The following is a 23443-nucleotide window of genomic DNA, read 5'->3' as shown; positions in this document are numbered from 1 at the left end:
TTCCCTGTCCAGGGAACCACCTGGGAGAGAGGAACCATCAAGGGGAACCAAGCTAATAATGGCCAAGTCATGAACCTAACAAAAGAGAGAAAGAGAAGCCACCAGCAAGTCTAAGACCATGTAGTTAACACCATATATTTGGCATTTCTTTCCATGTTGCTGTTATCCCTATACGTTGGTGTGTGCAGTAGGTGGATACAGTGGAACTGAAAACCAATAAAAATATTAATGGGGGGAAATGAATGTGGTTTTTAAATGTGGGCAGTTTAAGATAGATAGCAGACCTTTTTAAAAATAAATTGCTTATCAACTGCCCACCTCCTATGCTTTTCAGCAGCAGTCTGTGACCCACAGAAATTTACTAGGTGAACCTTTGCTGATAAGGAGCTATCATGGTTATTTGCAACTCACACCGTCAGAAATGTTGTGTTGCCAAAACTTTAATTTTGCTTCCAGGAAATTCTGGCGACAGTTCCACAGCCTTGATAAAAACCAGCAGGCTTCAACACTGGACAGCTTTATAGGAAACAATCAAAGGCATCATTCTCTGTGGACCATACTCTCAGAGAGGAAGGATTAAGTGTGATTTAAAACAATATAGCAGGTCTGGGGAACCTTTGGTCCTCTAGCTGTTGCTGAACCACAATCACCATCAGCCCCAGCTTGCATGGCCAATAACCAGGGATGATGGGAGTTGCTGTTGAGCAACATCTGGAAGGCCATAGGTTTCCCTGACTTGCTACTTAGTGATGCAACTCAACTATGGTTTGTTTGATTGATGTGAACCATTATATGAAATGGCTGACCTGGGAAGAAATGTACGCAGGAAGTCACTTATATTGGTAGAAGCCAATGGAGAATAAAGCCAGGTTGCTGGGACAGCACTTTGCCCTTCACAGAGGTACAATTCCCAGAGTTCCCTGGGAAGAGGGATTGACTGTTAAACCATTCTGGGAATTGCAGCTGTACAAGAGCAACAGAGGTCTGTGAGGTTCTGGTATATAATATTGTGTGTAACAATAGTGTAACTGAGGTAAATGTAAAGGGAAGCCTGTTGGAAGAATTAAGGTGAAGTAAGGTGGGGGGGGGGAGTGAGTTTGGAATGTTGGTGGTGCATGCTGATTGGATGGGAGTTTTGAAAAGGAATTTGAATGCTGGCAGTTGAGAGTCAGTTGAGAGTTCAGTTAAGAGCAGAATGAGGGTGGGAGGAGAGTTGGCCGTGGGTGTGAAGCAGGGCTGGTTAGTTAGTAGAGGAACCAGACATGGCCCACCCCTGAGGTGGGGTGAAGCAATGCCAGAGGCGGCAGGGCAGGCTGTGTGGCATGGCGGCAGGGCAGGGCGGCACTTCCCATTTCGCCTCAAGTGGCAAAATGGGATGCGCCGGCCCTGACAGGAACAGTAATATAGAAGCCAGTGCTGCATACAAAACAAAGCAATGAAAAAGAGAAAGAGGAATTGAAACCATATGCTTATGTACACCAAGTGATTATATAAGCATTGTTTATCATTTATGTTTAAGAAATTAATTGCATGACACTACCTACTTCTCATTTGGCTAGGCTAGAGGTGGAGTATTCAGATATATGTTATCTGTGGTGGCAGCAGGAATAAAGGGGGATTCGTGAACTGCCCATCCAAAAGCCAGCTCATAGGTGTACATCTTATTAAGAGAGGGAAGGTGGTGCAGAGGGTTGCAGGGACTGCCAGAGCATCTCATCGCACAGACGGGGGCTGGTGGCACAACAGGGTCTTCTAGCTACTCTTTAACAAACGACAGTTCCCCAGATTCTTTGGAGGAAGCTGTTAATGTTATCTGGTGGAATGCTCTGTCACAAGAGACCAGGGCCCTGCGGGACCTGACATCTTTCCGCAGGGCCTGCAAGACAGAGTTGTTCCGCCAGGCCTTTGGTCAGGGCGCAGCCTGACTCCCTCCTCTGGCAACCTGCATAGAATTTTGCTTAATTGGTTGCCATCAATTTGATTTAATTAATTTTTATAATGAAATATTTTTAGATTGTGTGACTATTTGACTGTTTGATTATTTGATTGTTGTTAGCCACCCTGAGCCCGGCTTCGGCTGAGGAGGGCGGGATATAAATAGAAAATATTATTATTATTATTATTATTATTATTATTATTATTATTATTATTAATGTGGAATGCTGCTTTACTACTTTAAATGTGTGAGGCAAATGTGGCCTAAGGACAGGTCAATGTTCCATTCTGGGTAGGGGGTCGTGGGCTGAGGAGTTCCAGCCCCAGTGGTGTGTGGGTGTGAAAAAGATAATGAGTATACAAAATAATATCCTGGAAGTCCAATTTCAGTCTAGGAAGTAAGACTGGGCCAACTGGGGGTCAGGCTCCAGGAGTGCAAAGTCAATAAGCAGAGAGGTCCAATGGAACAAGGTCAGGCTGAGCTCCAATGAGACTATTCAGTGAGTCAGAGTTCACAGAAAATTCAGGGAAAGAATACATCAAATTTAGAGAAGGCAAAAGAAGCAAAGAAGGTAACATCCTGGACAGCTCAGAATGTAAGTGAAGCCTATGTTTAAAAGAACCCAGCCAGTTTCAGGAGCTATTGACTCCAGTGGCATTGGGGTGAAAGGGGTGCCAATTGGAGGGCCCAATTAAGCCCCCCCCAGTCAATCACATGATGCAGTGCATGTGACCATTTGAATGACAATGCTCACCAACTCTTGGGGGGGGCAGCCCTCTCAAGTATTTTATTGCGGGGGGAAGGGACCTTGTCTTCTAGAATTTGGCTCCCATGGCTGGGGCGGGGGTTCTGTACTTTTACTGAGGGCTTTGAGTCAGTGAGACCTTAGCCACACCCACACCTTAAAACTTATTCAGTGCACAATTAAAGCAAATAGCTTTCTCCAAAGTCTCCTGGGAACTGTAGTTTACTCACCACAGAACTACAACTCCCACCACCTTTCACAAACAACAGTTCTCAGGGTTCTTTAGCAAAAAAAGCCATGTGCTTTAAAAGTATGGCGTGGATGTGGCCCCCTGAGCTGAAGATGCACTGACAACACAGATTCTACTAGTGCTGGAGATTCAAAGAAGGTTTTTGAAGGCAACTCCTCTTCCCAGTCACCTCTTGCACATGCACATGCCTCCAACTTCTCCTCTTGACCTTTCTCTTACACAGCCACTTGTCCAGATGCTGGCTGCTTGCAGAGGCACACACCTCCAACTTCTCCTCTTGACCTTTTTCTTCATATGGAGTGAAGAAATCTATCAGCAGCAACTCTCACCTCTCACCTCAAGCCTGTAGTTCAGCCTTCTCTGAGGCACTTTTTTCCTCCTCAAGCTCTCCCATGTCTCCCCCGCTGGCTGGCTTCTGAACAATCAAAGGCTCTTTCTACTGCACTGCTGACTGCAATTCTTTACAAGTTCTCCAGCTGCCCATCTGCTCATGCAGTGTTCCCTGGAAAGAGGGGTTGATTGTTAAACCACTCTTTGGGGAGGGGGAACGGGACAAGGGTCTCCTAACAATTCTCAGCACCCTTAAAAAGCTACTGTTCCCAGGATTCCTTGGGGAAAGATATAAAGTGTTTAAAGTGGTATGCTATCTAGGGCTTGCTGATCAGAAGGTTGGTGGTTTGAATCCCCACGACGAGGTGAGCTCCCGTTGCTCGGTCCCTGCACCTGCCAACCTAGCAGTTTGAAAGTGCGCAGTGCAAGTAGATAAATAGGTACCGCTCTGGCGAAAAGCTAAACGGCATTTCCGTGCGCTGCTCTGGTTCGCCAGAAGCGGCTTAGTCATGCTAGCTACATGACCCGGAAGCTGTACACCGGCACCCTCAGCCAGAAAAGCGAGATGAGCTCCACAACCCCAGAGTCGTCCACGACTGGACCTAATGGTCAGGGGTCCCTTTACCTTTACCTTACTGCTTTAAATGTACAGTGCAAATGGGGCTTAGTATGTTTAAACTGAGATGGATGTCATTATATTTTTAATGTGAGTTTTTGATGTTTCCTTTTTCTTTCAATTTTGTTGTTAAACTTCCTGTATAAAACACAACAACTAGTTGCATGTGTGTGAGAGAATTCAACAAGCAGGTCCAATTTTTCTCATCAAGCGTAAGCTGCCGGTGGTTTTAAAAAGCCTCCTTTTATTAACACGGCAGTTCAGGGCCCTCTCTTCTTTGGCCTCTGATCTTGTTGGCTTTCCATTTCGCTCATTTTCCCACCCCCTTCCAGTAGCCACACTTTCTGACTCACACAATCTGTTCTAGTCCACCCCCCTCCCCTTGAGGGCTGGGCTTTCTTCTCAGACTCTGTATCAGATAAAGTTGCACTTCTGTACTTTATGTATTCAGCTGTTTAGCTGCCAGTTACCTTCAAAGCAGCTCCATCGCCTGCTGGGCTCCCTGCGTTTCTACTCTTTTCTCCACTGGTCATTTCATCCCAGTCTAAATAATACTAGGCATGGATCTCCCAGCACTTCTTTTTTACCTGGGCACAGGTAAGTGATAACAGCAAGGGAGTCTGAGGGTGTGAACTGGGGTGGGTGGGTGCTCATCCAAATCTTTTAAAAAGCAACCTGCTCGGTCCAAATTGAGATCAGAAAAATACAAAGTGTATCTATTTCTTGTGAAACCTAGTTGCAAAACAATAACCCTGAATGGTAGTCAAAGTTATTGTCTCTTTGCATTCTACGGAAGCAGCATTAAAAAAAAGAAGCAGCTTCCTGCTACTTCTTTTCACCTGCTTGAAACGGCTTCATTGTTTGAAATAAATTTGCTCTAGCCTCACTTGCTCCACAAACACACAATTCACGCAATGACCGTGCTGCAGAGTAGGGGCAACTCTGACCTTAACTCTGTCCTTTGTGTGTTCTCTCCATCCAAGAGAGAAGCTATGCACAATCAAATGAATAGAATGTGAGAAAAATTGGGCAATTTTGATGAGAACTGGAAAGTTTTTTTTAAAAAAAATCAAAAAACAAAAATTGGCCCTGCTTGTAGCAACCTTTTGAGATTCCTGTAGGAATGTAAATTTGAATTACTGTAAATAATTTCCTTCAGCATGCATTCCCCAGACCAATTGCTTTCAGCTCCATGAGGACTTGCCTTTGACTTTAGTATTTCATTACATGCTCCAGGGATAACCAATGTGGTGCCCTCCATATGTTGTTGGGCTCCAACTCCCATCAGTCCCAGGTAGCATCATCCCATGGATGATGGGAGTTGTTGTCCAGCAAAATCTGGAGGGCCAACCATGCTGTTAACTGCCCTGCCTTAATACATTGTCTTCAGACTAGATTGAAGTCTGGATCTGAGCCTTGACTCAATTCCAATGCTGAGCAACAATAGTAATTGTTCTGGGTTAATTAACCTGGAGGGGTTGATTCAGATGCCTCAGACTTTTCCATAAGGACTTTATTATTCGTCTCATGACTGTTGCACCACAGCATACTATAACCAACTATTGGTATTCCTTGGATACAGATTTGAGGCTTGGCTGGAAAAACTTTGGGACTTGATTTTCATGGGCAAATTGACAAATGTTCGTTTGTTACAGATGCCTTTTATCCAACTTGATTTATCTTTATTTCTTACGTATCTCAAAATGAGCATGAATAGAGGCCTCCAGCATCTCATGGAGATCTATAGAAATAAACCTTCAACTAGTATGTGTAATGATGACCTATCTAAACACCTTACAGCAGTAACTTTGATGTACCCTCTTGTGGGGTATGGGTCCTCACTTTTCTTGTTGTATCTGGAAAAGACAAAATTTTTTTTTTAAAAAAAATCAATCTGGAATGGGTTGTGTGTGTGTAAGTGGTGTACTGAGAGTCCCTTTAACTCTTGCAGTGCTGGTGTCGTGGTGCTGCGGATTTAGCGTGGATGTGGCTACACCAACCATCTTTCAAATAAGAACTCAGAGCTTTGGGAGCAGTGTGGCACAGACCAGGAATGAGTAAGAGGAAGCTGATTTGGTGTCAGGGACAGGGTTACTGGGAACATAGGAGGAGGGCTCGGAAGGAAGATGAAAAAAATGGCAAATGGCACTGGGGAACAAAAACAGCAAGGCAACACTTTTTGTATGCATTGTGACATTTTCAGTGGCCTGACCTGACCCCTAACTTCCTAGGCTTTCCTTCCCTACTTGCAACCTATATTTCTTCAGCTCCACCACCCACAGTTGCTTCACGTTTTTCCTTTTCTCCTGAATGACTGTTAAGATTCTTTCGTGCTATTCTGTCTATAGGGATGGATGAATCTGTTCATTTCAATTTCTGTTTCTCATTTCTCCAATCTTAAATTCTGTAGCAGTCTACATCTCTCTCTCTCTCTCTCTCTCTCTCTCTCTCTCTCTCTCTCTCTCTCTCTTCAACACTATGGTGCAAAGTTCTAATAATCACATTTCCCCATGCAGCTTTGACTAATACTAGGAACTGCATTTTCATGAATGTGTGGCTTTTTATGCACACTTCCCCCTTTTATATGCATTATTGTGCATGTTGGGATAGATTCAACTAAATAGTTGCACTGGTGGGAGTCAGTGCAACAAGTCCTGATAGTGTGATGGTTCTTTCCCCTCTCTTCCTCCATACCCCCCCCCCACATTGGCTCAGAGATGGGGTTGGAAAACCCCCAGAACAGTGTGTGGAGTGAGGCGGGGGGAGATTGTTCCATCAGGCAAGCAAAAATGCTCGCACTGATGGAGTTATTTCCTTAGTGCTACTTTGAATTCTACCCATTACTTTAATGGAGGACTGCATTGTGAAATTTTGAGACATGTGAATTGTGAAGGATAGCTGCATTTCAGTCCATGTATTGGTTCAAGAAATGTGAATTAGGTCATTTCTTATTAAAATGCAAATTGAATGTAATTTCGCTTGCACCCCTACCTGTATGCATGGAATCCCCCCCACCACCACCCATACTTCCCTCTCCCTCCCAAGCCCACCTTGTCTGAGCAGCTTTTGGCCTGATGCCTTAGTGCTGTTTCTCAGCTGAAGCAAAGTAACTGGTTTGGCTCAAGTTCATTCTTTGTTTTCTTGGCTGGCCACTCCCTTCTCTCCCTTCTCTCTTTGTTGTCTCGTGAGCTCCTTTTGGCAGAGCACTGTCTTTTCTTTCTTTGCTTAGGGCAGGACTGGGGAGCCCATGGCCTTCCAGATGCTGCTGAACTACAACTCTCAACAGCCTCCAGCAAACATGACCAATGATCAGTGGTGATGGGAATTGTGGAAACATCTGAAGGGCCAAAGGTTCCCCACACCTGGCTCAGGTTACATCATAGTCACTGTGTAGATACTAATCACCTGCCTATTGCCCCCCTCACCTCAGGGTGCTTGTCGGTGCCCCACTTCAGCATGGACGAGTGAACGAAATTGGTAAACTTTACCGGTGCACCTACAGTTCAAGTGCCTGTACGGAGATTAGCATCCAACGTAGGTAACTTCTAAGTTTCAAATGAAGCTGGTCCTATCTGGGAAAAGCCAAATGGTGGTCCAGGTTCTCTCAGAGAGAGGGGAGAGGGAGGTATGGAGTCAGGGTAGCCTGGGCTTGTGGTCGCTGTTGCAGGAGTGAGTAAGGTGTTTTTTTTACAGAATTTGGGACTGGATTGTCTGAGAGAGGTAGGATGTCTGAGTTTCAGTTCAAGAAAAGTGAGTGGGAAGCGACAAAGAGGAGGAAGTGAGAATAGTTTCTAAATTGTAAGGCTATAGTAGCCTGAGGTCAGAGCGAGGCTTCCCTACAGATCTGAGATTGCTATAAAGCTGCCTTTGCCAACCTGATGACCACCAGATGTTGTTGGACTCCAATGCCCATCAGTCCCAATCAGAATGGTCAGTGGCCAGGGATGACAGGACTTGCTGCCCAACAGCATCCGGAAGGTACCAGGTTGTCTCCCCCTGTTTATCTCTGTTTCCATTTCCCCATGCCCTCTGTTGTTTCCCTGCACCTGTTTTTAGATTGTAAGCCCCTTAGGGCAAGGACCTATCAATCTACCTCAGTACTGTCTGGTAGCTGCTGTACAGGGTTTCAGAGAAGGTTCTTTCCTAGCCCTACCTGGAGATGCTGGGGATTGAACCTGATACCTTCTGAGTGCAAAGCAAATGCTCTGCCACTGAGTTAATATAGTTGTTCTTCTCCCTTCTTAATGATTAATAATCTCAGCATGATTACTATTATTTCTTTCAGGGCCTATAGATGCTGTCAATATGTCCCTTGGTCTGTCCTTGGCTGCCAGGGATTCTCAAATCTTGGTAAATTCTCTCTCTCTCTCTCTCTCTCTCTCTCTCTCGGCACTCTGGTGGGAAATCGGCATTGTTGGAGGGAAATAATTGAGTTTGAATGGGCCCAGATTAAAATCCTCTCCTAGTCAAATAGCATACTCATCAAATTTGAACATATCATGAAAACTCCCTCTTTGTTCACTTGGAAGGTGTGCGGCCCCACAGTACACAGGGCCTGTGGAACAAACACGTATCTGAACGGCTACTGTTTCCTTCTGGATCAAAAGCTCCAAAAGTTCCAGCAATTTCCAGAGATCTTACCAGGTGAGACCTTGGGATGAGTGAATCTGTCAATTGCTCTTGGACTCTCAATTTGCTAATTTCAAGTTGAGTTCTCCTTATTGCCATAGTGCTCTCTCTCTCTCTGTCTGTCTGTCTGTGTGTATTTGTGTGTTTCAAAGTCCTAATTTCAGCATTTTAGCGTGGATTTCTCCTAATATACAGTGGTACCTCGGGTTAAGTACTTAATTCATTCTGGAGGTCCGTACTTAATCTGAAACTGTTCTTAACCTAAAGCACCACTTTAGCTAATGGGGCCTCCTGCTGCCGCTGCGCCGCCGATTTCTGTTCTTATCCTGAAGCAAAGTTCTTAACCTGAAGCACTATTTCTAGGTTAGTGGAGTGTGTAACCTGAAGCGTATGTAACCTGAAGCGTATGTAACCCGAGGTACCACTGTACACATTTTTGCAAGCAATTTTACCTATTTAATGCATTTTACATGTTATTTTCATTCATATATGTATTTTTATGCACACTTTCCCCTAATATACACATTTATGTACACATTGCTTGGTTGGAGAACTGCACTGCAAAATTTGGAGAAGTGCAAGTTTAGAAGGATGGCATGTTTTGGTTTGCAATTGTTTCAGGAAGTGAAAATTAAGTTGGTTTGCTTAATAGTGATCACTCCTAGGAAACTGTGCATAGGATTGAAGTTGTGCTGATCCTAATGAATTGGGTATTAAGCTATGTATTGTTGAACTTTGGTGTGCGCATGTGTGTGTGTAAGAATGGATCAACTCAGCTGCCTGCATTTTTGGACTCTCCTTTGGGGAGTTCATAAACTCTCTTTGGTGGTGTGGCTGTGGGGGGCTGTCATGATGAGCTTTCAGAATTTACCACCACACCACTGCATATAAGGTAGATTGAAATGTTCCTTTATGTATCCCCCAGAATGCACTACCCACCCAACAGATATTGTGTTCTTGATTGATGGCTCAGGCAGCGTGAGTAACCAGGACTTCGAAAGAATGAAGTGGTTTGTCTCTGAGGTCATCAAGAGGTTGTCTGGCAGGAACACACGGGTAATGGACACAAGGGGGGTGCTGGAGGGCACCATCATGCAATCTTATTGTGTTTTGGGAGGCCAGTCCTTTCCTGGGGGGAGGAAGACCAGCACTGGCCCCATGTAGGCACCTTCTGTTAGCTGTGGGTATTGGCAACACTTCAGTTCCTCAAATAAAACCTACATTCCTGGCTCCACCAACTAGTAGGAGGGCTTTTGCAAGTGTACTAAATGCATTATTTTAAGCATGAGAGTTTTTTTTGTGAGTGCAAAGCACTCACCCACAGATAACGCTGCCTGCTGCATCTTTGCATAAATCTTCATTTCATTCTTGCCTCCTTCCAAAGGTTTTTCCATTGCACCATTGGCTGGCTGTAGTTACATCCACCAGTCAGTCCCAGTGCAGAGGCACAGCAAATCTCTCTCCTTGGAGAAGGCTATCTATTGCAAATCTGCATGAGTTGCTAGTTTGAGTTTGTGGTTTTTAGGTGGGTTGAGGAGTTGTTAGCCAGAATAGTGACATGTAGAAACATATTGGCGGTGGGCTCTTTTGAGAGCAGACAGTTTGTTTCCTTACTCTAAATGTAATCCTTTTGGGGTGTTAGAGTGAAACTGTGTCTCCAATTTTATACAGAAAACAAACTAGGTTTGGGACGTGCCTGCTGTGTGCAGACACATAACTTTAAAAGTGGTTTAGAGAATTCAGAATGTGCTTTGAACTCTGGGTGAGATCCAGTTAATCATGCTCAGAGTAGACTCATTAAAATCAAAGGATCTAAGTAGCATGCATGGCATTGCATTGCATTCTCTTTTTAATGTTCATGTGGCTGTCATATGTTATCAGTGAATTGAAAGCTAGAGCTGCATGCCAGATGATCTGTCACTGCCTCATCTTTACCCCCACAATCTCATGTTTGGGTTTCTTCCATCTTGATAGATTGAATGGGACCAGCATACAGAATTACTGGCTTCCTGATGTGACATTGAAATGTGTCTGCAGTGGCAAAACATCCCAGAGTTTCCTTGGCAAAGTTCATGTATAGGGACATAATATTGCAAACAGATTGTTAATATATTGCAGATGGATTGATAGCAACAAGTTTGTTTTTAATTTAATTTATTTTCTATGGAAAGAGTAAATCCTGATTAAATGTCGGTGGGGATATGGACTTCATGTTGCACAGATATTATGAAAAACTTGCATGCATGAAGAACACCCTCTGTGATACAGCAGAAGCCACAGGTGGGATTTTTCCTAAGCCTAGCTCCCTCTGTATGTTATTGGACAAAACTGCAAGGAGCCTTTAAAGCCATAGTGAGGAAATCCATGATTGCAACTTTCATCATCCCATGCTAGCTAGGACTGATGGCCATGTGAGTCCAACAACACCTACTTTAAAATTAAACTCCCTCCCTGCAAACAGAAAGCCAGCATAGCATTCAAAGGGCGAGGCTAGAATATTTCTTCCAGCTGTGCTCATATTTTGTTTGCTGGGTGCTCTGTGTTTGTGTTCACAATAAAAAGTGGAATCCCCAAATTTGTAGCCTGAAAGTGGTACAATCCATTTTGCCACCTCATTCCACTTCCAAGTATAGAAACAGCTCAACATTACCTTTTTCTCTGTGCAATGCAGCGGCGGAGGAAGCTGTTTGGGCGCCGTTTGGGCGCCTGGGGCGGTGTGCCCAGGGGCAGGGTGAGTCGCCCATAGGGGCGGGGCGCACCGTGGGGCCTCCAGAGTCTGCCTGCCTCCTCCTGCTCAGCTACCCACAGCTGGGGGGGGGAGGCAGTGGGCGGACTGTTTGGACAGTGCAGAGCCTGCATGCGCCCAAGCCACCACATCTCTCCCAGGAGAGATGCATGGCTCGGGCGCACTGCAGGCCCCGCAGTGAGTGCCACCCAGCATTTTGTCACCCCCCTCAGTGGTGGCACCTAGGGCAGCCTGCACCCATCTCACCCCCCTTCCTCCACCCCTGGTGCAATGCCACCACAGAAAATCACTTTTTGGGTAGGCTACAATGTCAATTAGCAGGACACTCTGTTAACCAGCCCTCTGTCACTTGTGAATGCAAGAGGGAAAGGGGTGTTTTTGCTGTTGATGAAAGTAACTGGTTTCCCGCCCAGCTGTGAACCCTGTGCAGGAAACTGCACTAATACCACATGTTAATTGTGAAGTTGGACAATCCTGCAAGTGTTGCTTGTGGCGCATGCAAGGCCCTCTGTCAGTGGTGGGGCAGCAGGCTTTGCATGCAGAAATTTCCAGCTTCTATTCTCTGGTTAAAAGGACTCGTTATGAGATCATGTGACAGAGCGCTGCCCGAGGACCTGGAGGTGTGGGGACCTTTAGTCCTCCAGATGTTGCTGAACTATAACTCCCACCATCCCCAGGCATTGGTTATGCTTGCTGGTGCTGTTTGGAGTTGTAGTTTAGCAACATCTGAGGTGCCAAAGGTTTCCCATACCTCCCCTGAAGAGTCAACCTCAGAGCTTATCCACACTTACCTTTGCTCTGTGCTTTCTAGGCACAGGTTCAGGCTTTCCAGATCTGTGTCCAAGCACTTTTTTTTGTGTCTCTGCACCTTCCCTGGGGAAACCCATGTTTTACTGCTGAATCAGAGCAAATGTTTAAAAGCCAAACACTTCCTTAGATTCAGTGGCAAACAGAGGGTTTTCTGGTGGGAAACAGGTGGGACAAAACAAAAAACCAAAAAACCCCACTCATACCTGTGCCTACAAATCACAGACCTGTGCCTAGAACCTGTGGCACAAATGGAAGTGTGGACAAGACCTTAACCTATCACACTCCGAGGGGCTTGGCCTGCTACTTCAGCCAGCTCCCAGGTTTCACTCACTAAGGGTCTCTTACAGTGTAATCTACTATGTTCTAATCAGAAGTAATTGTCTTGTTGAGTTCAGTGGGGCTTCTTCCCAAGTAAGAGGGTATAGGATTGCTTCTTGGACCTCTGAAGACCAGGTAGCCCTATTCATTAACTCCCTTTTTTGTCTTTCTCTTGTTAGTTTGCCCTGGCACAGTATTCCACTGGCTTCACAGAACACTTTGATTTCAATGCTCCAGATCCTTCTAATAATGTCTTGGGTATCACACAAAATCGCGGCATGACCTATACAGCCACTGCCATCAGAAAAGTTGTGTATGTTCAAGAACCTTATTTCTCTGCAGAAACAGCTTGCTCCATCTCTTCCCCTTTTAGGCACAAACTAGGCATGAGTAATGGTTCAGTTCTGTTATCAGAATGAATTGCTAGCTTAGAGACCTGTGAAGAGTTTTTAAGATGTTCCAACATCATTGTGGTCCAATATCAAACAAAAAAAATTAAATTCAAAAGGTGTCCCAACAGTTCATTAATATTACAGGCTGGGAGAAGAACTAGAAGCTTGCTGTTTAGGGCTCATCCTCTTCACTCTCAGCTTCATCACTATCTCCCACTCTCTCTCTATCTCTTTACAAACTTTAGCTTTCAGCTCAGTTCAGTTAGCTTAGATCCACAGAAAAACTTTGCTCCCTAGACACAGCAAGCAAAACAAATTCATGCTCGATCAATGCAAGCAACAGTGACTATGCCTGGCTTCCATGGTGAGAGACAGTATGCTTCTGAATGCCAGTTGCTGGGAATCACAAGTGGAGAGTGCACTGTTGCATTCAGGCCCTGCATGCAGGCTTCCCATAGGCATCTGGCTGGCCACTGTGAGAACAGGATGCTGGACTAGATGGGTCACTGGCCTGATCCAGCAGGCTGTTCTTATGTTCTTAAGATTGTGCAGTTGGTTGCTAAGTCCTAGTAAACCGGCTGTACATCTCCCATTATCAATCAGCTTTTACCTGATCATCCCTGGGATGGTGGCTCAGGCCCCCAACCAATATTGGGAGGGACTCTTTTGTGGTCCCTCTAGCAGCCACAATCCCTTCTGGGCAGTCTTTCAGGGGCCACACGCTAGTGATGGACAGGGCCAGAGGCGTGGACGTTGGAAGGTTTCTCAGAAAACAATTTGGCCCTCAGTCTGCAAAAGGTTTCACACTTCTGATGTAATGAACGTGTGCTGAGCTCTCACAGGATCTTCTTCACACTATGTCGCTGCCCATGTCTAAACTCTGCCTTTTTAGAGAGGATAAGAATAGCACTAAAGGCATTTACACTTGTGGAAATTCTGCTATTTTTCCCTTCTGGGAAAGCTACTTTTAGGAAAAGTCAGACTTTCTGTTGTCTAGAGAAAACTGGAAGAACTGCGGGGAAAATACTAGATGGCAATGACTAGATTAGGCAATGTGTGGATGCACCACAAAAAGTGAGTGGATGAAGAATGGCAATTCCACACTATATGTCTGCTGGGGAAGCACTTTAAGTTAATGCCTGATCAGTGTGCACATGAGAGAGAAAACTGAGGAAACATTTGAACATCATCAATTAGGCTTTCACATTTGTATTAGGAAGCAATTTTTGATACAGTAAGACCCCCCCCTTTAAGTTCAATGCATGAAGCCTGTTTTTAAAGAGGTTGCCCTCAGAGATGGGCACTCTGTGGTCCTCCATATGTTGCTGGACATTAGCCCCAGCCAACATGGCCAATGGTGATGAATGAGGAGAGCTATAGGCTAGCAACAGCTGGAGGGAAACAGGTTCTCCTCCCCAGCGTTACATCTTTACTCTATCCCCTCTTGTTTTCTCCTCTAGGCTGCTTTAGGGAAATGCAAACAATGAAGTCCTTATCCAGTTCTCTTCTCTTTCCAAGGAGGGAGATTTTTATCCCAAGGAAAGGCTCCAGAAATGGATCTACCAAGATTCTTGTTGTGATAACAGATGGTCAAAAGAATGATCAACTGCAGTATTGGAATGTGGTGCCAGAGGCTGAACAAGCAGGGATTATCCGTTATGCTATTGGGGTGAGGATTCTGCAAGGAGTCTTCTAGGTTTACTAAACAGTACTGTATGTGAATTTCCACAAAATCAGTTATTTAATTGCTTTTATTTGGATGTTTATAGCCTTTCTTGTTGGCAGTGCTAATTTCACATTTCCTGAGCATTTAACTCATTATGCTTTATAGTTGTGGCTGTGCCCCTGCTCACATTGCTTACCAACCCCACCTAACCCCCTGTTGAAGTAGGAGTAGTGAAATTGCAGCTAAGAAGCTCAAATCATAGTAATGACTGACTGGTACCCTTCTTTGGAAATTAAGCCAATGTCCAGACTTTCACTGAAAATTTTGGGGGAGCTCTGCCCCCCTGCTCCTCCCTACTTGGCACCACCCACTTGTTCAGACTTCTAGGACTTCCTCATGAAATTGGTCTAAGGGCAGATCCACACCATATGTTTACAGCACATTCAACGTCTATTTAATGCTCATGACCTCTGCCAAAGAATCCTGGGAATTATGGTTATCTTCTCCCAGAGCTACAGCTTCCAGCACCCATAACAAGCTACATTTACCAGAATTCATTGGTGGAAGCAATGGTGTTTGAATGTACTTTAAATGTATGTTGTAGATCTACCCTAAGTCTGAAGTACAGATATACCCTTAGAACATAAAATTCATAGAGATGTAGGGTGCTAGTTCAGTTACCTGCCCTCCTGCCAAGTGGATTGCTCACCTGCATAGGGACCAAATGCTCACATCTTTTCTCTCTTCCGTCTGATGAAGGTTGGCAATGCTTTCTCAACTCAACGTGCCAGGGAAGAGCTGAATGCCATCGCTTCTGAACCTGACAATGAGCACGTATTTGCAGTGCACAATTTTGATGCCCTGAAAGGCATCCAGGATCAGCTACAGGATAAGATCTTTGCCATAGAAGGTAATAACAGGAACCTTAGCACTCAGAGGAGGCACTGAAGTCCCTTTTGCCAGTCCTTGCCTGGAACTGTGTATCACTGAGAATGGTTTATTCCATGATCATATGACATTTCTAATTTGCAAAGGGGTCTGTGGTCTTTACTTTGTTTGGCCTTGCAATCACTCTATACGGCGAGTCAGTATTATTCCCATTTTACAGATGAAGACCTGTGACTGAGATAAATGAGCTATTTGCTGTAAAGGTGTAACTTGAACATAGATCTCCTAGGGTTAAAAGCCTGCACTTGGAATACTACCTCTCAATATGTCATACAAAAGGAAAGTCCTCTAAGCTTCAGATGGGAAACCTGGGTTCTCCAGATGTTGTTGGACGCTTGGCCTTGCTGGCTGGGCTTATGGGAGTTAAGAACATAAGAAGAGCCCTGCTGGATCATACCATAGTCCCATATTCTGTTCTCATAGTGCCTAACCATTTGCCTAGAGCAGCGGTTCTCAACCTGTGGGTCCCCAGATGTTGTTGGACTACAACTCCCATCATCCCTGAGCTCTGGCCTTGCTAGCTAGGGGTGATGGGAGTTGTAGTTCAACAACATCTGGGGACCCACAGGTTGAGAAAGGCTGGCCTAGAGGAAGCCCACAAGCAGGACCTGGAATACAACAGCATATATGGAGGTCCACGTGTTCCTCATGCTTGCTATAGCGCCATCTGGTGTGTCTGCTGCTAAAACAGGGAACAGCTTTGGCCTCTAACTGTGTGGGATGCTATATATTGTTATAGGATTGGGGGATTAGTCAAAAGTCATCCCTCCAAGACTGGTGTTTGTATATATTTTAATATAGGAAAAGTGACTTCCAACAAGGGCAAGCCAGTCTCTTTATTAACTTAATGATTCTAGCCAAGTTTCTTAGGTATCACTTTGCTTAACTAAGGAATCCAAGAGACTGGTTGATACAGAAACTACTAGGTGGAGATGCTTTCAGAAAGTGGGCTGAAGAGGGCAGTTCCCCTCACCCTGGCTGGAGATGGTGCTGTCATTAGGTGTAGGAAAACAATAAACCTGGGGGGCAATCTCATATTCAACTGGCTGAGAAAGAGCCACAGAGGCTTGAATTCTCTTTGTGTTGAGTCCAAAGCCATGGCTTTGCCCCGCCCTGCCCTAAAATCTAATATGGGAGCAAGATCCACTGGAGTGTTAATGCCATTAGCTCGTTTACCTTATACTTAGCCTGTAGTGTAAATAAAACCATGTCACCACTTCCACAGTGAAGACTGTGGTTTCTTTATGATATGTGGTTTATTTACACATATATGCAACCTGAGCCTACACTAGAGGGGCTTACAGCATTACTCTTGACAGGCGCAGATTTACAGAAGATCCCTGCATTGCAGGGGGTTGGACTAGATGACTCTCGTGGTCCCTTCCAACTTTACAATTCTATGATTCCAGTGAGTTTCATTCTAGGGAAACCAAACCTGAGTTGTGCATTGGCACCCCTGAAACCTCTCACAGTTTGGAGATTGTGGACTGTACTATACAGCTACAAATAAAATGTTTTAAATGTGTTGTAAAGTGCAATATACAAATGTGACACTAGATGGTGACAGTGAGCTATGCCAAATTCAATGCATTTTTCAAAAAAAAAAAAAAAGCATTCTCACAGCATTTTTTTTATATCTGTGTAGATTCCACCTGGGTGGAATTTGGCAATACAAATACAGGGGTTTCTTATAACCTCTCCTATGTGCTCTTCCCATTTGTCTGTGTCCTGTTCCCACGCTTCCTTGCAGGTACCCAATTCCAGAGCAGCAGTTCCTTCCAGATGGAAATGTCCCAGGAAGGATTCAGTGCCTTACTGACTCGGGTGAGTCTGGCCCCCAGAGTAGGGTGTGTGGAATCTTTGTTCTTCCAGATCTTGCTGAACTACAGATTCCATCTGCCCCAGTCAGCATGGCCAATGGCCAGGGATAGTGGCAGTTGTACTTCAGCAACCTCAGGAGGAAGAAAGCTGCCTGCAGGAAGAATCCAGGAGAGTCCTAAATGCCTGCAAGTAGAATGATTTTTGTTAATGAAGAATATATTCATATATTAACTGCATGATCCCATTTCTATTACTGTATTCTGTTGTTCCATCAGCATGGACCTATTTTCCTCAGTGAAAGGAAATACAAAGTTGGAGATGGTATGCTTCTGGATACCAGTTGCTGGTATTCAGAGAGTGCTCTGGGGCTCAGGTCTTGCTTACACGCTTTCCATAGGCATCTGGCTGGCTACTGTGAGAACAGAATGCTGGATTAGATGGGCCAGCAGCGCTCATCTTATAGCCTGATGTTCTTGTCTTAAAGAATAATGGAGGGAGGACATGGCCGCAAGAGATATTTCTATACTCTTACTTGCAACTTTGAGAGTCAGAAACTTGCTTATAAAACCAAAAGTGAATATTCACAGGATGCTGAATTCAATCTCAGTTAGCAACAAGCTTAAAAATGATTGAAATTTGCAGTACTGCTTTAGGATCATACAACCATGCTGGTTCTGGATGGATGATCCTGTGAGCCAAAGGGAGAAAAGATGGCTGGCTCAGCAGTGGTAGTGCTACTTACTGTAATGTTCAATTGCAGTTGTAGGGATTTTTTTTTTTAATCTTTCAGTTTTTCATCTTTCCCTAATCCTCCTTTTTACTTTTTACCTCCTGTTGATGTTGATTTGTGGACAACTCTTCCTGCTGTGTTGCCTGCTGTGATTTAGGATGGTCCTGTCTTGGGAGCAGTAGGAGCATTTGACTGGTCTGGAGGCCTATTTCTGTATCAGAACAGTAACAGAGACTCAAGCTTTCTTAATGCCTCCAGCACCACTGAGGAGATGAAGAATGCTTATCTTGGTAAGTATTAAAACAAAACTCTCCAGCTAGTGGTGGTTGGTGCCCATGGGGGGGGGGGGACTGTTGGGGCAGAAGGCAGGGAGAGCAGCAGTAGGTGGGGCCAGACCCAATGACAGGCAGATTGGGGGCTGGCTGAGGTTAGACTGAGGTTGGTGGGGCAGTGCCCCATTCACCCTAATAGACCAGCTTCTGCTGCCTTCCCCCCACCTCAGGTTTACCATGTTTTACTGTGGTACATTTCCACCCCAGAGGCAGCTGCATCTTGGCAGATGCTACCCTTTCTCCATTCAGGAGCACAGATAGAAATTACCATCTAGATACTCTTAGCACCACACATTTCCCCCCTGTCTCCACTCTTCAGATTCCTGCATCAAATAATTCATTATAAGAATTCTATGTAAACAACTGCACTAGCTCTATGCTATACTGAGAGACAGTGTGGTATAGTGGTTAAAGCATCATGCTAGGGCTGGGAAAATTGCGGCTGAGATCCCAGTCAGCCATGAAGTGGCCTTGGGCCCCTTGCTATCTAGGTGGGGGAAAGTTGTTTTGATCTGCTACTGCGTAGTTGAGAGGGAGAGACCCTTGCAAAGCAGCCAGAGATGTTCCAGGAGATCCCAATCAACCTTTTGCACACCCCTGCTCTAGGCTATTCTTCCCAAGCTGTCCTGCTTAATGGGAGAAGTGGCCTTGTAGTGGGAGCCCCCCGCTATGACTACGTGGGCAAAGTGGTTCTCTTTGAGAAAGCGGCCAGGAGTGGGAAGTGGCAACTAACAGCTGAGGCTGTTGGAGAACAGGTATGAACTGAGCTGGGCTAGGGCAAAGGAGACTGGTGGTGGAATGGAGAGACTGTTGAGAAAGCTTCTGAACCTGGAATGGAGGTGAGGAAGCTATGGCGTCAATGATATGATGAAAATGGCTCCAAGATAGAAGCCAGAAGTGGAGAACTTTCTTTTGTTGCTGTTAAGGGCTGGATTACTCAGCTGAGGGCCATGTGCTGGCTGTGTAGTCATAAGCGGCAGACAGGTCTGGGAATGGAAAGTAGAAGCGAAACTCAAGGGGACATTTGTCTGATGCCACAGGTTGGTTCCTATTTTGGAGCGGCGCTGTGCTCTGTGGACCTTGATCAAGACACTGATACGGACTTGGTGCTGGTTGGAGCCCCCATGTACTATGATGCTATTACAGGTGGAAGGGTTTATGTCTGTCATTTTAAGGTAAGGGAGAAGATGGGGAGAGTACATTAGATTGAGACCTTGAGGTGGGGTTGCTTGCTTGGAAATGTTTCAAGTGTTTTATTTGACTACTCTGTATAGCAAGGAAGACTTCACTGCACCATGACTTTGAAAGGAGAAGCAGGGCACGTTTTCAGTCGCTTTGGTGCCAGCATGGCAGAAACAGGTGACATCACCGGGGATAGATGGATGGATGTGGCGATTGGGGCACCCATGGAGAATGAGAATGTAGGAGCCTTATATATATTTGGGGGGAAACGAACATCTATCAACCCCAAGTACCTCCAGGTGAGCTCAATACCAGTTCCAGCCTACAAAGGACCTCCCTTGCTTGTGCTGCCTCCCAAGAGGCCCTTGCTCAATGCAACTGCCTCCTTTTTCCTATTCTTTGTGCACTTAGAGGTACATCTAGAGTTGCTATACTGGTCCTTTTCTCTGAAATTTCTCTGAAATCGTTTTTATAGAGATTCCAGTCAGTGTTGTTTATTTGATGCAATCCAGTGTTTAACACTGGGTGGATTGGTTGGGGGGGGGAATAAAATACTTTTGCAGCACGAACCTTTCCAGTGTTGGCAAAGTGCTATGGAGGCTTTTCATGGTTCCTCTGTCTTTAATTTAAATTTTTCATCTTGGAGGGTCTGTTTATTTATTTCTTCATGCTGATTGCAGTTAAAGGATAACCTCTTAAATTTGTCACTTGAATGGCTTCTCTTAGGGTGATTCCAGATGGTAACTGTTTTGCAGGTCAGGTTCAATCACATATTGACATTTGACATTATTACAAAGCAAGCCCACTTCTTGTGATGTCATGTAACCTACCCTCAAACAAATTAGGATAAATTCTCAATAAACATGTGATCTAAAAGCAACTTGGGTTGGTCCTAGGTCAGTTTCTGTTCCCATGGGAGGTAGGCTTTAATTTCTCTATGGGTTAGATCTAGGCTTATTCAGACTTAGAACTGATCCAATGAAGTTTCGTTAATTTCAGTACTTTTAGAATGACTGCATCTGGAGCAAGCCTATTATCTAACTCTCTATCTATATCTATCTATCATCTATCTATCTATCTATCTATCTATCTATCTATCTATCTATCTATCTATCTATCATCTATCTATCTCTATCATTGCATTAATTAATTTAACTGCTTTTTATATTTTTTAGTTTTTATGTCTTTCTAATTATGTAATTGCATTTTATTATAAATTCTTACTGTGAAGCATCCTGGGTATGGAGGGTAATATGCAAATATTTTCAACAAATAATTTTATTGTGAAAAATAACATGAAAGAAACTAGTAATTCTACATCCCTTTTAGGAATGGAAAAAGACATAGGGGCAATTCAGAGGCTATTAATTACTAGCCCTCCACCTGCTTTCATTAGAAATAAATTAACTGGACTGAACTGGAAAAATGTTTTGATTAATGTGACTTTGATTAATGTGAATTTAAGAGAATGAGAACTACTCCAAAGTAAACACTGTCGAAGATTCTTGAGCAGGGGGAAAGGCATTGCTGAATAATATAGTACTGTGTGGAGGACCTCTTGAATTCCACACTTTCAGCTAAGTGTGGAAAAACAATGCCTCAGTATCACTCAAGGGCTCTAATGTAAAAGCAACCTAAGAGAGAAATTCTCAAGACGATTTGTACTCACTTGAAATGTTTGTGTCTGTTTTTACACCATTCCATACTAGAACGCTGCTAGGTTTTGATATTCTTTAAAAAGAAAAGCATAGTATAATATTTTGATGGGCTGTCTTTCAGTTGGGAATATGTACAGATCTTTTGATGCCTCATTTGTTGTTAACCTTGTTTTGTGAGGATCACAGAGTCTCTCTGTCTGGCCTTGAGGCCACCCTCCTTCCATTTTGCATTCTTCATTTTTTGTTTGCAGCGCATTGAAGGGCTGAAGTTTTCTGGAGGGTTTTTGTACTTTGGTCAAGCTGTCAGCGGAGGAACAGACCTTACAGGGGATGGCCTGAAGGATATTGCTGTTGGACAAAAAGGAAGGGTCCTGTTATTGAGGTGAGAATGAGGAGTGGGGAAAGCCTTTCTCTCCCCTCCCTGTTCTTATTCTGTTTCCTCTGAACAGGAGAAAAGTCATTTCCATGGATGCCCCAGTAAAGAGGTAAATGTTATACGTAGTAGTACATATTCTCCTTTATTTCCTTGTTTAAATTTAGTCCCTATCTTAATAAAGAGGCTCAGCACAGCTTACAGTTTTCAGTACACACAAAAGCTATCAAATGGCAGTGCAAAAACTGTGCAAATGGCTGTAGGAATAATAATTTTAAAAATATTCTTAAATACAGCTAGATGAATGCTGTGATTGCAGTGGGTACCGAATTCAACACCTGCAGAATTCAAATGGTTGTTGCCAGTGCTAGTCCTACTTAGAGTAGACCCACTGAGGTTAATGGGCATGTCTAACACTTTTCCCCAATGTTACAGTTTTCCCCAACATTATTTGGTTGGAGAACTGCATCACAAAATTCAGAGAAGTGCTGCATTTTGAAGGATAGCTATGTTTTTCTCCCTGTACTGTTTTGGAAGGCATGAATTAAGTAAGTTGGTATTAAAATCCTAACCAAACTGATTTTTCCCCTATCCCTACTGACAGGACACGTCCTGTTCTACATGTGTCAGTCTCCATTGAGTTCTTCCCACCTTTAATCCCCACCTCAAACTTCCAGTGTCAGGAACAGGAATCTCTCAAGGCTGAAGCCAGCATGGCAAAAGTGTGCTTTACCGTTGCTAAAGCTATTCAGGATAAACTAGGTGAGGCCACAATGCTTGCTCTGGCATAAGCCTATGTGGGACATGGAGTGGGGTTGGGAAGTGGTATAGCTCTCTTTGCATAACCTGAACCATCTTGGGTAAAGTCCTCTCCCTCATATACTTATGTGTGATGGGAGTTTTTGTCATGAGATGAATTCAAGCATCCCACCACATTCATCCAGAGGACTGTGCCACATGCCTCTCTACACATTGAAAAGGTTAAGAGATGCCCATCTCAGATGTGCCTTTTCTCTGTCTCGGCATAGCGTAGAATTCTAGGTCTCATCTTCCCCTGCTGGAAAGATTCAAGAAAGAGTCTGACACCAACTCTAGGTATTCCTCACCAGCCCCACTTTCAAGGTAGCTGCTCCTTGGCCTTCACAGTCAAGTCAGTTGGTGCTGAGTCCATCCTTACCTGGATGTCCTTATCTGTATGAAGATCTAGGGTTGCCAGAGGCAGGATGGGAATTCTTGCCCTCTCCTCCCCCCAATGGGCAGAATCTGTGCCTTTAAGACAGAAATCAATGTGAAGCTTTTCCCAGCATGGAATTTTAGTGCTGGGGAAAATTTTAGTGCTGATTTCCACCTGCTTTTTAAATATACAAAACCTCTGTCCAAAAAAAAAAGGGGGGGAGAGCTGTATTCCTCTGTAATCTGCCCTTCCCCAGATTCCTTGACATGGGAAGAGACTTGTATCCCGTACCTTGAATGGGTGGCTGAGTGGGAGGAGGCAGGCAGACTCTAGAGGCACTGTGGTGTGCCGCGCCCCTGAGCACGTCGCCCCAGGCACCCAAGCGGCTTCCTCCGCCACTGCTAGTGAGAGGTTGTAGCTTGTGATATTCCAAGGGCCAGATACAGAGGTGTGGAGGGCCACATTCTACCCTCAGATCTGAGCTTCACTGTTCCTGCCCTCCCAACTTCTCCCTTGTTTCTTTTCTCATGCCAACCACAATCCCTACCCTCTTATTTCTCTTTCTCAGGTGAAATCTCTAGTGACCTGTACTACACTTTGGCCCTAGACCACGAGAGAACAAAGATTCGAGCCACCTTCAGCTCTAAATCAGTCCTGACTACAAACATTCAGATAGGCCTTGAGAATAAATGCCAGAACCACCCAATTGAGTTGCCTGTAAGTTTGGCCTTATGCGCAGCATTAATTCCCTTAAATATCTGAGGTGCAATATTTGGGGGGGGGGGGT

The 23443-nt window shown here is 44.5% G+C and overlaps 1 protein-coding gene across 5 annotated transcripts in view; it reads left to right on the top strand.

The window, feature by feature from the left end:
* Window positions 1-2155: 2155 nt before the first annotated feature.
* Window positions 2156-23443, top strand: part of LOC310691221 (integrin alpha-X-like) — a 33194-nt gene continuing 11906 nt past the window's right edge. For 2 of the 5 annotated variants that reach the window (XM_083470876.1, XM_083470875.1), the window contains exons 1-17: window positions 2156-2531; window positions 5829-5934; window positions 7308-7411; window positions 8163-8227; window positions 8407-8521; window positions 9432-9562; window positions 12560-12693; window positions 14291-14441; window positions 15198-15348; window positions 17137-17210; window positions 18095-18227; window positions 18876-19024; window positions 19310-19444; window positions 19544-19750; window positions 21361-21491; window positions 22087-22244; window positions 23225-23373. In XM_083470876.1, coding sequence (XP_083327002.1) covers window positions 2423-2531; window positions 5829-5934; window positions 7308-7411; window positions 8163-8227; window positions 8407-8521; window positions 9432-9562; window positions 12560-12693; window positions 14291-14441; window positions 15198-15348; window positions 17137-17210; window positions 18095-18227; window positions 18876-19024; window positions 19310-19444; window positions 19544-19750; window positions 21361-21491; window positions 22087-22244; window positions 23225-23373 — 2202 coding nt within the window. In that variant the 5' untranslated portion in view covers window positions 2156-2422. Of the gene's footprint in view, window positions 2532-4308; window positions 4475-5828; window positions 5935-7307; window positions 7416-7604; window positions 7856-8162; window positions 8228-8406; window positions 8522-9431; window positions 9563-12559; window positions 12694-14290; window positions 14442-15197; window positions 15349-17136; window positions 17211-18094; window positions 18228-18875; window positions 19025-19309; window positions 19445-19543; window positions 19751-21360; window positions 21492-22086; window positions 22245-23224; window positions 23374-23443 lie in introns of those variants that run through there. The other 3 variants (XM_083470877.1, XM_083470879.1, XM_083470878.1) reach the window with 3 other exon arrangements.

Source organism: Podarcis liolepis, assembly GCF_965112155.1.
Source record: "Podarcis liolepis genome assembly, chromosome: 13".
NCBI classification, from domain to species: domain Eukaryota; kingdom Metazoa; phylum Chordata; class Lepidosauria; order Squamata; family Lacertidae; genus Podarcis; species Podarcis liolepis.
The sequence above is the reverse complement of the archived record's forward strand: the minus strand, read 5'-3'. Positions and strand labels throughout refer to the sequence as shown.